General features: G+C 40.9%; 1 protein-coding gene across 5 annotated transcripts in view; it reads right to left on the bottom strand.

The window, feature by feature from the left end:
- The window catches only part of LOC129030225 (E3 SUMO-protein ligase RanBP2), a 63,829-nt gene that overhangs the window by 34,339 nt on the left and 12,564 nt on the right, over positions 1 to 16,926 (bottom strand). For all 5 annotated transcript variants that reach the window (XM_054475313.2, XM_054475316.2, XM_054475317.2 and 2 more), the window contains exons 5-9: positions 13,964 to 14,194; positions 13,474 to 13,619; positions 9,021 to 9,213; positions 2,917 to 3,004; positions 608 to 817 (exon numbers count right to left, since the gene is read on the bottom strand). In XM_054475313.2, coding sequence (XP_054331288.1) covers positions 608 to 817; positions 2,917 to 3,004; positions 9,021 to 9,213; positions 13,474 to 13,619; positions 13,964 to 14,194 — 868 coding nt within the window. The remainder of the gene's footprint in view (positions 1 to 607; positions 818 to 2,916; positions 3,005 to 9,020; positions 9,214 to 13,473; positions 13,620 to 13,963; positions 14,195 to 16,926) is intronic.

Below are 16,926 nucleotides of genomic sequence, written 5' to 3'. Positions count from 1 at the left end.
GCCTATGGTACCAGCTAATCAGGAGGCTGAGGCAAGAGAATCCCTTGAGCCCAGAAGTTCAAGGTAGCAGTGACCTACGATCATGCCACTACACTCCAGCCCAGGTGACACAGCGAGACCCTGTCTCAAAATACAACAAGGCTGGTCACGGTGGCTCACACCTGTAATCCCAGCACTTTGGGAGGCCAAGGCAGGTGGATCACCTGAGGTCAGGAGTTTGAGACCAGCCTGACCAACATGACGAAACCCCGTCTCTACTAAAAATACAAAAAATTAGCCGGGCGTGGTGGCGGGCACTTGTAATCCCGCTACTTGGGAGACTGAGGCAGCAGAATCACTTGAACCCGGGAGGCAGAGGTTACAGCGAGCCGAGATCGCACCACTGAACTCCAGCATGGGTGACAAGAGCAAAACTTGGTCTCAAAAACAACAACAACAACAACAAATACATGCCACCCCCACAGCACCACATTCAAACTCCCCCCAGCCCAACCCACACACAAAAGGAATACAGGAAAATATTAAATCATTATTTCTGGGTAATAAGATTATGGGCAATTTATAAGAATTAAGACAGAGACCGTTTCCTCTGAAACATATAACTTACCAACATCATATCTAGCCAAATCTTCAAGCTCTGGTTCTTGTACATCAATGTTTCCAATATCATCGCTACCAAGAAAAGATGTATCCTTAGGTGACTGACTAGAAAACAGAGCATCATATAATGCAGACTGCCCGCTTTTGTTGGCAAAAGATTCAACAACCTCTTTTAAAAAATCTTGCTTGCCACGACTTAAGTTTAGCAACATGTGCCCTGAAAAAAAAATTTATTTCCATCACTTTAAAAATACAGATTGTATTTGCTCACATTGTCTCACTTGTATACCCAAAGGTGAAATAACATGATTATTGCAGATCTAACCCTCCAACCCAAAAAATACAGCTGGACAACAAAATGGGTGCTTATGTAGAAAATGAAAAGAGTACAGGTTTAATATTCTCAGTATCTACATAAGACAGCAGAAGGGGGAAAAAAGACAGGAATGCGTATGAAAAATGCCAAACATATTTGCATTTTAGATGAAAAGGTCTGGATTTAAGTGGCCATAGGAGAACAGGGACAAGCTCTTATCCTCTGATCTGATACACTGATTTCTAAACCTGGCTGATCAGAATCCTCCTTTGAACAGCTTTTAAGAATTATTTCCGGCTGGGCACGGTGGCTCATGCCTGTAATCCCAGCACTTTGGGAGGCCAAGCTGGGCGGACAATGAGGTCAGGAGATCGAGACCATCCTGGCTAACACAGTGAAACTCCGTCTCTACTAAAAATACAAAAAAAAAGATTAGCCGGCCATGGTGGCAGGCGCCTGTAGTCCCAGCTACTGGGAAGGCTGAGGGAGGAGAATGGCGTGAACCCGGGAGGCAGAGCTTGCAGTGAGCCAAGATCACACCACTGCACTCCAGCCTGGGCGACAGAGTGAGACTCTGTCTCAGGAAAAAAAAAAAAAAAGAATTATTTCCAGGCCTCATTCCCAGAGATTTTTATTCCATAGGTTTACAGTAAGCAATCAAAAAATCATAGTCCTCGGATAAAGTACTGATACATGCTATAACACAGATGAACCTTGAAAACCTTGCTAAATGAAAGAAGCCAGTCACAAAAGACCACATACTATATGATTCCACCTATGTGAAATGTTCAGAATAGGCAAACCTACAGAGACAGATTAGCGGTTGCCAGGGCTGAGAGGTTTGAGTAAAATGGGGAGTAACTGCTAATAGGTACGGAATTCCTCATGGAGTGATGAAAATCTTCTAAAACTGATTGTCGTGACAATGGTAATACTCTATGAACATACTAAAAGCCACTGAACTGTACACTTTAAATGGGTGAAGCGTATGGTATACGAATTCTATTTCAATTGAACTTTTTTTAAAAACCGTCCTTCGAGTTAATTCTGCTGGGCAATTAGGTTTGGTTACCACTACACAGTTGTGTCTCAGCACACTTACAGAGGCACCCTCGGGATGCCCAGATCAAAGACATAAAAAAATACAGGCCATTTTTATCTAACTGTGACCATGCAAAGGCACTTATGAGAGCCCTGCAAGGGTAGAAGGAAAAGAGAAACGGAAAAAAGCAGAAAGTCACTTTAAGGATTGAAAGCCTAACTCCCACAAAAAAAGTGGGCTATGGAATAAAAGAGCAATGTGAGCTTTGGCCAACAGCCTAACTATATACCAAAGCTTATAATAACTTTAATATTACATCTTGTGCTCTTTACAAAATTCATCCAACTTTATATCAAAACTGCTCCTTATAGCATTATGTTTCTTCAGTTCACTACTTGATTCAATGGCCACCTAACTACCTTAAAGTTTGTATCTTAGCAAAATCACAGGTAATATGCAACAGACCTTTAGGATTCATCCCAAGCCAAAACTGGGGGAAAAAATCCACAAATTCCAAGAGCCTAATATAAGGTAAGTATATATCTTCTACCTTCCTCACTATGCTCTCAGCTCTTTAAGACAGATCCATATCTTCTTCATCTTTATATCCCCACAGCAGTGTTTTTAGAATCAGCTGGTGTTAAATGGTTGGCAAATCAATAATTATACTTAGTTCAGGAAGTGACTAAATATTCAGGATAGAGGCTCTAGCAGCCAGATAAAGAAAGAGTTAAGAAATCCTCTCCACCTAGGAACACACAATATCAAATATTCATGTTTTTTAAAGAATGTGCTATTTCTTCGCATCTCTTCCATACCTATTGCTCTTAACTGATACGGCAAAAAGAAATAATTTTGATAAATTATCTCCTGGACAGATGAAGATTTTATCATAAGATATGCCTTAACAGAAATTCCTTTTTCTTTTTAAATCAAATTAGTTTAATATTACTATTACCTGATTGGCTCAGTCGGTCACAGGCCATCATTTCCAGCAGATTTTGTCCAGCTTCACCTTTTATTAATTTAATCTTTGGTCTTGGAACCTAATAATTTTAGAATCAAAAATCTTAATTTGATGATACCCATACTTCTAATAGTAACATGGTCTTATCTATTACACTGTACTTTTTTTGATAATGAATAAACAGTTAACCATTAATTAAACTGAATTGGAAAAGACTGCAAAAACTGGGAACCAAGGAATTTATATAACCTATGAAAGACAGGCCAGGTACAGGCGTGGTGGCTCACACCTGTAATCCAACACTCTGGGAGGCCAAGGTGGGCTGATCACTTGAGGTCAGGAGTTCGACACCAGCCTGGCCAACATGGTGAAACCCAGTCTCTACTAAAAATAATAAAAAAAAAACAACAAAGAGCCAGGCGTGGTGGCATACACCTATTAATTCCAGCTACACGGGAGGCTGAGGCACAAGGATAGCCTGAACCTGGGAGGCAGAGGTTGTAGTGAGCCGAGACCGTGCCACTGCACTTCAGCCTGGGTGAAAGAGCGAGACTCCATCTCAAAAAAAAAAAAAAAAAAAAAAAAGAGCGGCCAGACATGGTGGCCCACACCTGTAATCCCAGCACTTTGGGAGGCCAAGGTGGGGGGATCGCTTGAGCCCAGAGTTCAAGACCAGCCTGAACAACACGGTGAGACCCTATCTCTAAAAAAAGTATTTTTTAGTTAGCCAGGCGTGGTGGCACACACCTGTGGTCCCAGCTACTCAGGAGGCTGAGGCAGGAGGATCACTTAAATCCAGGAGATCAAGGCTGCAGTGAGCCATGATCATGCCACTGTGCTCCAGCTTGGGAGACAGAGTGAGACCCTATCTCCAAAAAAAGAAAAAAAAAAGCATACACAGAGCAGTTCTGAGAAATTAGTTTCTACTAAAAGCACATTCATGTTATATTCAGAGAAATGGAACATTTAATTACATTACTTTTCTACCCTGCATAAATAGGACAACAGCAGATGTTGTCCTAGCTGAGTAGATATGACACCCTACTTTAAAAAGTACAGGTGAAATGACACTTGGAAATGCCACATTGTAGATAACACATTTTCAGAGTATGGATAATATGGGATAGCACTGGAATAAATGGGACAACCAGGAAATTAAAGAGATCCTAATGTAATAACCTGTGAAAACAAAAAAATCATGATGAATAGAATGCGAAGGGAAGACATGACAGCTGCCTTCAAATATTAAAATTATTTTATAAAAGCAGTCATCAAAAGAAGAAACAAGACCAACAGGTAGAAGGCTTGAAGAATATTTTTATTCTATATAAGGAAGTACCAAGAGCCAAACCACCTAAAGATGCACTGGGCTATCTTGAAAAGTAATGAATGTCCATCACTGAAAATGTCCAGTCATAGGCAATGCCCACTTACTAGAAACATGCCAAAAGTAACTATATGGGTGACTAGAGCATCGGCTTTTAATTCTATCACCACTTTCTTAATTGGTGGTTGAAATGTAATTTGATACAATCTCTTTAGGGTTAGATATTTGGCAGCAGCTCTAAAACTTATAAATGCACAGATATACTTTGATACTGCAATTCTTTCAGGAATTCATGGCACAAGTTAATCATTGCTAAATTACTTGAAGTAGCATTAAAAAAAAAAAGTAAAAGCAAGCTAATGTCCTGGTTTTAGGACCCTGGTTTTAAAAACTCCAAAGCTACAGTACATCCATACAATGGAATAATATGCAAGCATCCAAACTAATGAGAATGCCCTTTATATATACTGACATGGAAATATCTCCAAGATACAGTTAATGGAAATAAAGTAAATGCAATGTTCAAATGTTTTCCTCCTTCTTTTAAAGACAAGGGATGTATGTGTGTTTACTTGGAGATGCATACAACATTTCCTGAAGAACACACAAGAAAGCAGTAACATTAGTTTCTTTGGGAGTGGAGAAAGTAAATAACTAGGGAACAGAAAGGAGTCTTCATAGCATATTCTTAAGAGCCGCCAGAATTTTAAACCATGTATATATAATTCTTTCCAAACATGCTCATTTTTCAAAATATATGATTTATGAACCTAAAAGCTTCTGATTTTGAATTTTAGAAATATTCGTATCGCCTATCCTTTTACTCACAAGTTTTCTAAACATCATGTCAAAGTTTGTCATCTATATGTTGAAAAGAGCCCACAAAATAAGAAACAAAATGTTGACATCATTCTTTTTGTTTTCAAACTGACCTCAATTCATAAACCCGGCCTCTTTTACAAAATTATTCAACAGTTGAATTTGTGACCAGTTAATTAGTTGTGAATCCACTCAATCAAATCATCTCAACTCACTATTTCCTTTTTTTTTTTTTTTGAGATGGAGTCTCGCTCTGTCGCCAGGCTGGAGTGCTGCAGTGGCAAGATCTCGGCTCACTGCAACCTCCGCCTCCTGGTTTCAAGCAATTCTCCTGTCTCGGCCTCTCAAGTAGCTGAGACTACAGGCACTCGCCACCATGTGTGGCTAATTTTTGTATTTTTAGTAGAGATGGGGTTTGACCATGTTGGTCAGGATGGTCTCGAACTCCTGACCTCAAGTGATCCGCCCACCTCAGCTTCCCAAAGTACTGGGATTACAGGTGTGAGCCACTGCACCTGGCTATTTCCTCATCTTAACTAAAAGGTTTCAAGATACTTTGTTAAATACCTAGCTGCAATGCAGATGTACTTACTAGAACCACAGTATTCCTCTGATTAAGAGTCTGAAAATCTTGCCATAAAAGTTAGCCAATTCTTAAATACCCAAATGCCAGCACATAACCTATATTTTATGCTTATAATCATTTGATCATTAAGCTTTAAAATAAACTGATAAAATAAAATACAAGCATCTAAGATGTTTCTATTATATATTCATTCTACAGAAATATGTGGTAGTTAAAGACTGAGGTAGGTATCTCTGTGCTGAAGTGGAACAATGAAGAAACATTTAGAAAAGCAAGGCATCTGGCAATAGGTAAAGCACACCCACATTGAGGCACAATATTTAAAAGCAGAGAAAGAATGTATTGCACATTTGCATATGCAAAAAGTATTTCTGAACACCCAAGAAACTCCTAACAGTAGTTGTCATCTAGGAAAGGAGACCTGAGTGAATGGATTAAGAGGGAAACTAACTTTTTATTATTAAAAGTTCACAGTCAGGGGTGGTGGCTCATACCTGTAATCCCAGCACTTTGTGAGGGCAAGGCAGAAGGATCACTTGAAGCCAGGAGTTCAAGACCAATCAGCCTGGGAAACATAGCAAGACCTTGTCTTTACAAAAAATTTAACAATGTAGCCAGGCATGGTGGCAGGCACCTGTAGTCCCAGCTACTGAGCTGAGGCTGAAGCAGGAGAGGATCGCTTGAGCCCAGGAGTTCGAGGATGCAGTGAGCTATGATCGTGCCACTGCACTCCAGCCAGAGCAACAAGAGTGAGACTCTGCCTCCCAAAACTACATATCAAAAAATTTTAGGCTCTGCACAGCTCACACCTATAATCCCAGCACTCTGGGAAGCTCGAGCCCAGTTCAGCGTTACAATGAGCTACGATTACGCAACTGCACTCCAGCCTGAGTGACACAGCAAGACTCTAATAGACACACAGACAGACAAATTTTAAAGTTTCCATTAAAAATAAGAACTATTGGCAGGGCGCAGTGGCTCATGCCTGTAATGCCAGCACTTTGGGAGGCCAAGGTGGGTGGATCATGAGGTCAGGAGATCGAGACCATCCTGGCTAACACAGTGAAACCCCATCTCTACTGAAAATACAAAAAAATTAGCCGGGCATGGTGGTGGGTGCCTGTAGTCCCAGCTACTCGGGAGGCTGAGGCAGAAGAATGGTGTGAACCCAGGAGGCGGAGCTTGCAGTGAGCCGAGGTCGTGCCACTGTGCTCCAGCCTGGGCGACAGAGTGAGACTCCGTCTCAAAAAAAATAAAATAAATAAAAATAAGAACTATCAGTTACTTGAGAATTTCTATAAGAACCTTTTAATGTTTGTATTACCTAGTGAACCTCACTAAATCCATTAATTTTCACTAATCCATTCCTTATGAACACAGAAGTTTCTACTGAGCAAATATTAGTACTTAACATGTGAACTGTCTATCAACGGTGTTTTTAAAAGATTTACAGGCCGGGCTCGGTGGCTCATGCCTGTAATCCCAGCACTTTGAGAGGCCGAGTCGGGTGGATCACAAGGTCAGAAGATCGAGACCATCCTGGCTAACATGGTGAAACCCCGTCTCTATTAAAAAATACAAAAAATTAGCCAGGCATGGTGGTGTGTGCCTGTAATCCCAGATACGTGATAGGCTGAAGCAGGAGAATCACTTGAACCCAGGAGGCACAGGTTGCAGTGAGCTGAGATTGCACCACTGCACTCCAGCCTGGTGACAGAGCGAGACTCTGTCTCAAATAAAAATAAAAAGATTTATATTAGGCAGGGCATGGTGGCTCACTGCCTGTAATCCCAGCACTTTCAGAGGCCGAGGCGCACAGATCACCTGAGGTCAGGAGTTCGAGACCAGCCTGACCAACATGGAGAAACCCCGTCTCTACTAAAAATACGAAATTAGACGGGCGTGGTGGCGCGTGCCTGTAATCCCAGCTACTTGGGAGGCTGAAGCAGGACAATCACTTGAACCTGGGAGGTGGAGGTTGCAGTGAGCCAGATCGTGCCATTGCACTCCAGCCTGGGCAACAAGAGCAAAACTCTGTCTCAAAAAGAAAAAAAGATTTATATTAGAAGGAGGGGCCTTCTCTAAAGTAATGAATCCTTTTTTTCCCTCCCCAAGCAAAAAATCCTTCTCTAAAATTAACAATCATTTTTCTAAGCCTGGTTTAATGCTTTTTTGGAAGACTGCTTATTTCTTTTCCTTTCAAAAGTTATGCAAGCTCATTAAAAAAAAAAAAAAAAATGCTGGGAGTGGTGGCTCACGCCTGTAATCCCAGCACTTTGGGAGGCCGAGGCGGGTGGATGACTAGGTCAGGAGATTGAGACCATCCTGGCTAACACGGTGAAACTCCGTCTCTACTAAAAGTACAAAAAAAAAATTAGCCAGGCATGGTGGCGGGTGTCTGTAGTCCCAGCTACTCGGGAGGCTGAGGCAGGAAAACGGCATGAACTCGGGAGGCGGAGCTTGCAGTGAGCCGAGATCGTGCCACTGCACTCCAGCCTGGGCGACAGAGCGAGACTCCGTCTCAAAAAAAAGGCCAGGCGCAGTGGCTCACGCCTGTAATCCCAGCACTTTGGGAGACCAAGGCAGGTAGATCACGAGGTCAAGAGATTGCGACCATCCTGGCCAACATGGTGAAACCCCGTCTCTATTAAAAATACAAAAAATTAGCTGGGCGTGGTAGCACGGGCCTGTAGTCCCAGCTACTCAGGAGGCTGAGGCAGGAGAATCACTTGAACCCAGGAGGTGGAGGTTGCAGTGAGCCGAGATCACGCCACTGCACTCCAGCCTGGCGACAGAGACAGACTTGGTCTCAAAAAAAATAAAAAAATAAAAAATAAGAAAAGGCTTTATGTTTTCAAGATTAATAGATATACTGTTACATATACACAATACAGTCATAATACACAATACAGTCATAAATGTTATATACATGTTTTTCAATTAACATGTTAAATTGCAATCATATTCTTCTATCATAGGTTATAAAGCCACTGCCCTACGTCTACTTATTAGGATTTTGTCCAAGTAACACATCTTTTTGAATCAAGCTTTACCCATAATACGAGATTACATCTTTATCATGTTCCCAAAAATGGCAGAGTAAAAAGATTAAACTCTTCAAATTTGTCTACAAACAAATCATGGCAATGTAGGCTTTCAACAAGAGTGCATTCAACATCCCTGTTTCACCAGTCTCACCAGTATTGTGTATGCTTAGTTATTTTCCACTGTATCAAATTGACTATTTCATTTTAACTTTAATTCCACAGGTTTGTTCACATATTACATACCAGAGCACACCTTCATTTAAAACACATCAAGACTCAGTGAAATGTCAATTGCTCCTACAAGTGGAAGACTTACCTGAAATGCTATGAGATAGCACAATGCAGCCAGCTCAGAAAGAGCTCGCCATTGAACATTACTATGCTGACCCATCTTCAAAAGCAGAGAACCAGCATGCATGTAGAAATGTCCTTTCATTTCTAAGAAAGTAGCTGACAGTTCATCATTTCCACCCAAAGAAGATTTCACAGACTGAAGAGCACTATCAACACTGTAATATGAAAATATCAAACAGGTAATACACACTTACTGCACTGTGAATGATCATGGTTTATTTAATTCAGAACAAAATAAAAATTTTATTTCAAGCTTCATCTTCCACATTCAACTTCTAATAATTCTTATTCCCCATGTTATAAATTATGAGTCATCTAATGCTTATTTTTATCCTGCATGCTTCCTATACTTCATGCTTAACCTCTCAAATGATGTCTTATTCCCAGTTATTTCCAGCCCTCCAATCACAGGATAAATATAAGATTAGTGATTATAGGTGCACATTTCAAAATAAACCAGGATAAAATTGGGAGACTATTTTGTAGCTTCTTCCTGATCATATAATTTCATTATTTAATTAACAGTTGTAATTTCTCAAATTAGACATACCATTTCCAAATTATAAGTAAATAACTGACAGGTATTTGAGTATCAATACAGTAATTGCTCTCTTTACTATACAGATCATTACAGCGTTAAATAAATTGTCTTCCTTTTTTTTTTTTTGAGACGGAGTCTCTCACTATAGCCTGGGCTGGAGTGCAATGGCACGATCTAAGCTCACTGCAACCTCCACCTCCCAGGTTCAAGTGATTATCCTGACTCAGCCACCTGAGTAGCTGGGATTACAGGCGCCTGCCACCATGCCCCGCTAAACTTTTTTTATATTTTTAGTAGAGACAGGGTTTCACTATGTTGGCCAGGCTGGTCTCGAACTCCTGAACTCACGATCCGCCCGCCTCAGCTTACCAATGTGCTGGGATTACAGGCATAAGCCACTACACCTGGCCTATTATTTGTAATCTATATTCTAAATTAGTTCTTCTAAATCCTAATGTTTCTCCAAATCCTCACTTTGGAAGAAAAGTAAAAGCAAAAAGCAAACACTTAAACGTGAAGCATGATTTTAAAGTGGCTTACAATAAAGCAACCAGAGCAAGTGAGGTCTAAAGATCTCTGAGGGTGCTCAAAAACCCCTTCAGGGGATCCATGAAGTTAAAATTACTTTCACAATAATACCAAAAAAAATTTATATTTTACATACTCATTTTCTCACGTATGTAGAGCTGAGTTTTTTTGTTTTTGTTTTTGGAGACAGAATCTCGCTCTGTCACAAGGTTGGAGTGCAGTGGCACAATCCTGGCTTACTGCAACCTCTGACTCCCAGGTTCAAGCAATTCTTCTGCCTCAGCCTCCCGAGTAGCTGGGACTATAGGCACGTGCCAACATGCCCGGCTAATTTTTTGTATTTTTAGTAGAGACAAGGTTTCACCGTTGTTAGCTGGGATGGTCTCGATCTCCTGACTTCGTGATCCATCCACCTCGGCCTCCCAAAGTGCTGGGATTACAGGCCTGAGCCACTGCACCCCGCTAAGCTGAGTTTTCTAGAGGCTTCATGACATGTAATAGTTTTACAGACTGAAAGAGGAAGTAAATGAGAATCTAGCTATGTTCTATTAAGCGAGACATTAAGAGATTTACAAAAATGCAAAAACAATGACACTTTTCTGACTAGTTTTTTGCTGTTGGAAAATAATTATTTTTCATAAAAAATGCTATTATTGGCCCTGCGCGGTGGCTCATACATGTAATTCCAGCACTTTGGAAGGCTGAGGCAGGTGGATCACCTGAGGTCAGGAGTTCAAGACCAGCCTAGCCAACATGGTGAAACCCCATCTCTACTAAAAATACAAAAAATTAGCCAGGCGTGGTGGTGGGCACCTGTAATTCCAGCTACTTGGGAGGCTGAGGCAGGAGAATCGCTTGAACCTGGGAAGCAGAGGTTGCAGTGATCCGAGATCACACTGTTGCACTCTAGCCTGGGCAACAAGAGCAAAACTCCGTCTCAAAAAAAAAAAAAAAAAAGCTATTATTATTAACACACAATAGGGCTTATTACATTTTTAATGGATTACATATTTTTTAATTTCTTTTAATTTCTAATGTAATAAACACTGATAGAAATAACCCACATACGGCCGGGTGCAGTGGCTCAGACCTGCAATCCCAGCACTTTGGAAGGCCAAGGCAGGCAGATCACGAGGTCAAGAGATTGAGACCTCCCAGTACTTTGGGAGGCCAAGGTAGGCGGATCAAGAGGTCAAGAGATCCGAGACCAGCTGGGCGCGGTGGCTCATGCCTGTAATCCCAGCACTTTGGGAGGCCAAGGCGGGCAGATCACAAGGTCAGGAGATCAAGACCATCCTGGCTAACACGGTGAAACCCCATCTCTACTAAAAATACAAAAAATTAGCTGGGTGTGGTGGCGGGCACCTGTAGGCCCAGCTACTCGAGAGGCTGAGGCAGGAGAATGGCGTGAACCCTGGAGACAGAGCTTGCAGTGAGCCAAGATGGCGCCACTGCACTCCAGCCTGGGCGACAGAGCGAGACTCCGTCTCAAAAAAAAAAAAAAAAGATCGAGACCATCCTGGCCAACATGATGAAACCCTGTTCCTACTAAAAATACAAAAATTAGCCAGGTGTGGGCTGGACATGGTGGCTCACGCCTGTAATCCCAACACTTTGGGAGGCCGAGGAGGGCAGATCATGAGATCAGGAGATCGAGACCATCCTGGCTAACACGGTGAAACCCCGTCTCTACTAAAAATACAAAAAAATTAGCCGATCGTGGTGGTAGGCGCCTGTAGTCCCAGCTACTCAAGAGGCTGAGGCAGAAGAATGGCGTGAACCTGGGAGGCGGAGCTCGCAGTGAGCCGAGATTGCACCACTGTACTCCAGCCTGGGTGACAGAGCGAGACTCTGTCTCAAAAAAAAAAAAAAAAATTAGCCAGGTGTGGTGGCAGGCTCCTGTAGTCCCACCTATTCAAGAGGGAGAGACAAGAGAATCACTTGAACCCAGGAGGCAGAGGTTGCAGTGAGCCGAGACTGCGCCACTGCATGCCAGCCTGGTGAGAGCAAGACTCAGTCTCAAAAAAAAAAAAAAAAAAAAAAAAAAAAGAGATTGAGACCATCCTGAACTCTGTCTCTACTAAAAATACAAAAATTAGCTGGGCGTGGTGGTGTGCACCTGTGGTCCCAGCTACTCGGGAGGCTGAGGCAGGAGAATTGCCTGAACCCGGGAGGCGGAGGTTACAGTGAGCCAAGGTCGTGCCACTGCACTCCAGCCTGGTGACAGAGCAAGACTCCATCTCAAAAAAAAAAAAAAAAAAAAAGAAAGAAAGAAAAAAAGGAACCCACATACAAAGATCTTTGATGTCCTTAAGAAAAATGTAAAAAGAACTTGTGACCAAAAAATTTGAGTACACAAAGAATACAAAATAAAACATCCTATATGTTTTCTAAAATAATCTTAAAGTTATGTTAGTTCTTTTACATACTGCTCTTACCCTACCAATTTAGGACACTATGTACTTTTTCAAGAAAATTACCTACTCCCTGCACTCAGTGAAATGAACTTCTTTCCTTATACCAAATGGGGGAATAAATTAACTTCCAAACAAATGGACAGCCTAAACTAGCAATCAGTAAACTTTTTCTACAAAAAGGAGAATACTAATCTGGCTTTACAGGCATACAATCTCTGCTGCAACCACTCAACTCCAACCCTGTAGTATGTAAGCAGCCACAGACAATACATAAACAGAGGCATGCTGTATTCCAATAAATATTAACAAAATTAGGCAGGGGCCATATTTGGCCCACAAGCTCTAATCAACCCCTGCTCTAAACTAACATCTTTGTACAAATCCAAGTGATGTTTTTGTTCAATGGTATTTATTTTCAAAATGGAGACAATGGTTTTCAAAATCAAAATTTAGGAAAAAAGGTAAATCACATAGTTGAGTTCTTTTGTTTCTTAGCTAAAACAGTATTCTCTGAAATACTAGTGATGCTAAGTGCTTATACTAGTACATGTGAACCTAGCCATCTGATGACAGATGAATTTTAATTTTCACTCAAGATTATACTATTATAAAAAATAAAATATGAAATAGCAGTTAGAACATTCATTTTAAGCTTGACTATGACAAAACTGAGTATTTAACCATGAGGCTAATTTTAATCAAGCTTGAACTGTAAGAGTTCTCTAAAAAGGAAAGTCATATAAAACCAATTAGAACTTCTCCATAAAAGAAGAAAAATAAGATTGCCTCCTAGTGGTTCACTGTATTAACTATAACTCCTAGGTACATTATAGAAATAATGATTCAGTAAAGAAGTTTAGAGCAATGAACCTACTGCAAAAAGAAAAACTGCAATTTATACTAAAGCATCCGCCTCAAAGTCAACGTACCTTTCCAGTAATTCTCTACTTTCCTGCACATCTCTAGTGGAAAGCGTAAGAAGCATAAGATTAGCATAGGCCAGCAGTAAGTCTGTATTGGTTGCTCGCCAGTCACTTTTATCAGACTCCAAACACTGTAAAGACTCCAGATATTCCTATTTTGTGGAATGAACAGTAAGTTACAAAACTTAATCAAATGTTAAGAAATTAACCATTTTATGCCTACAAATTCCTTTTCTCACTCCAACCACGTTTGTAAAACTATATTGATTTTTACATCAACCTTAAAATGAAAACACCAAAAATATATACATTTATCATAGTTATCTCCCCAATCTTCCCATTATAAATTTAACTGATCCTGGTAAAAATTTCATTTTATAACTGTTCTACATAAATTAAAGAAATTTAAGTCCAGCAGGGCACTGCTGCTTTAGTACAAAAAGATGTATGCTAATTGCCTACACAGAAATGTAAAGACCCAATAGCTTTTATCTACCTTAAGGGTCTGTACAACACACGAATTCCATTCTAAACTTGAACGCAAAGCTGTGTTCCTCTCTGCCTCATGGCAGTGGGCCACAGCATCCTTCAATCTTTTATTTGAGCGATACAACTCCACTAGCCGGATATTCACATGGACGTCATCAGGTCTTACATAAAGTTCTGACTGAATCAAGTCAAAAAGTTTATTCCATCCATCTTCACCTTCACAATCTAGAAGCTGTTCCTATTTAGAGGGGAAAAAGAAAAATTATTAGAGTAACACTTGTGCAATTTTAAACAAGTCATGCTCCCAAAGAGTACCATTCCACTATGTCTAGTTTTATGATGATGCCACCAAAAACACCATCCTATATACCTTATTCGTCCCTTCTGAGAGTTGCTTACAACCCAGAAACTAAGCCTCAAGAACTGTATGTGAAGAAAAGCATCTGTGATTACTGCAGTAGCTCATACTCTCTTCAGAGACTACCACGACTATTGCCACACATCCCTGTCCAACTGAGTCACCACCAGAAGCCTAGACCTCCCCAGTCAATCCTCAGCAACAAGGTCTTTATCTTCAAACTGCTCTGTATCTCCTTAAATCTGACTCAATCCTGCATCCCCTCTCCTCCCACTGTTCTGTTACCTTCATCATCATCTCAAAGCACTGTCATCACCTCCTGACCTTAAATGAAGACAGTATCACCTCAGGATAACCCCCACTACCACGATGGCTGTTTCTCTCTGAACTTACATACAAGGAGAGGAAGTAGGGTTGGTGGCCACTCACTTCTTATTTGCGATGCTCTTCCATCAGCCTCTCATGAAGCTAGGAGCACAGGCATGCACCACCATGCCCGGCTAATTTTTTTTTAACGTTCTGTAGAGATGGGGTCTTGCCATGTGGCCCAGGCTGACTACTCAGTTCCTCAATTACCTCATCTCCAGTGATGTTATCCTCCACTCCAACCTCAACCATCCACTTGCCACTGACACAGGTCTTCAAAATCTATTTTGGTCATACCGCCGAAACCACCGTACCACCCTTCTTATTCTTCCACCTCACTGAGGGCCTACATACCCTTACTTTCAGAAATATACTTCTCCACCACATGACAAGTTCCCTTCAAGACAATAACATCATCAAGTTTTAAACACCTGTAAACACATAAATACACACACTTTCTTCTGTCAGGCAAAAAATGCTATAATCCCTTATATCCATAATTACTGTTTGCTTACAGATCCCTTCAACTAATTCCCTCTTTTCCTCAGAAGAACCCTCCCAACTGGTTTCTGTGTGCTTAGATTTGGGAAATCATAACTCCAAGCTAACTGATTTCATTTTCATTATCTCAACCATCAAACTGGTGCTGCCTAAAACAAAATATCATTTTAGTACTAACAGACTCACTTTCTCCACTCCCTGACACTTCACACCTCCTCCTATTTCCTCAACTTCCCCATACCTTCCTTTGACCCTCACTTTCAACTTATAACCTAGATTCATCCTTCACTGAGAAACCTGATGCTATCACACATAAATTCCATTTTACCTTACCTACTTAAACCGTCTTTCCCCAACTCTCAAGACCAAGCCGCCCATTAGTATCCTGTATTTCATTCCCCTCTCTCCTTTATCAATTTCTCCTCTTCTGGATGAGATGGATGATGCCCTGGCCTCTCCCTATTGCAAAAGCCCTAGTCTTTGACTCTATGTTAAAAATTTTTTTAAAAACCACTATGAGTTGCTTTTAAAAAGTTCTATCTCATACTTGAGAGAAAAAGCCTTCTCAACAGTAATACTCTCATTCATTAAACAAACGTCAGAAACTGTTTACCTTAGCAAGCCTTAAATTTTAGGAGAAATGGAATTACTTTGCATGACAGTTATAAAATTCATGGATTTCAATTCCAAAAAAAAAAAAAAAATCTGATACAGGAAAGGTGTAACAGTGCCTTCAAGTTATTAAAGAAAATCTTTAAAGAATGCTTCAAAGTATCTAACTTGTTATACTGCAAGAAAAGAATCCCCTATCATTACATATGTTCTTTAACACTACTGACACCAGATTAACTGGATTGCCACGCCCAATATGGGAATTATGTTTGAGGCATAACTCCTAAGAGAGTAAAGAAATCTGCATAATTAGACCTCATGTTTTAGACTAATATTTAAAATCCAGCTGCTTATTACTGGGGAGAAAAACTTATCAGTAATATTTATCTTTGGAAGCATTTTCAATGCTTTTTCAGCTTCAAAAATCTGTACGTGATTGTTCATAGCAGTTGAACAACAGCCAAAACCTAGAAATAACCAAAATGCCCCTCAAAAGTGAACGGTTAAGGCTGGGCACAGTGGCTCACACCTGTAATCCCAGCACTTTGGGAGGCCGAAGTGGGTGGATCACCTGAGAACCCGGGAGACAGAAGTTGCAGTGAGCCGAGATAGCACCACTGCACTCCAGCATGGGCGACAGAGCAAGATTGTCTCAAAAAAAAAAAAAAAAAAAAAGTGAATGGTTAAATTGTGGACCATGAAATACTACTCAGAAGTAAAGGAATCAACTATGGATATACAAAACTTATATGGATCACAAATGGTATTATGCTGACTGAACAAGCCAACCTCAAAAGGTCACATGCTTGGCCGGATGCGGTGGCTCACGCCTGTAATCCTAGCACTTTGGGAGGCTGGGGCGGGCAGATCACATGAGGTCAGGAGTTCAAGACCAGCCAGGCCAACATGGTGAAACCCTGTTTCTACTAAAAATACAAAAATAAGTGGGACATGGTAACATGTGCCTGTAGTCCCAGCTACCCGGAAGGCTGAGGCAGGAGAATCGCTTGAACCTGGGAGGCGGAGGTGGCAGTGAGCTGAGATTGCACCAGTGAACTCCAACCTGGGCAACAGAGTGAGACTCCGTCTCAAAAAACACGAAAAAAGAAAAAAAAAAAGTCACACACTTCATG

The sequence above is a fragment of the Pongo pygmaeus genome, chromosome 12 (assembly GCF_028885625.2).
Source record: "Pongo pygmaeus isolate AG05252 chromosome 12, NHGRI_mPonPyg2-v2.0_pri, whole genome shotgun sequence".
NCBI classification, from domain to species: Eukaryota; Metazoa; Chordata; class Mammalia; order Primates; family Hominidae; genus Pongo; species Pongo pygmaeus.
Note: the sequence above shows the minus strand (reverse complement) of the source record. Positions and strands in the feature narration are given on the sequence as shown.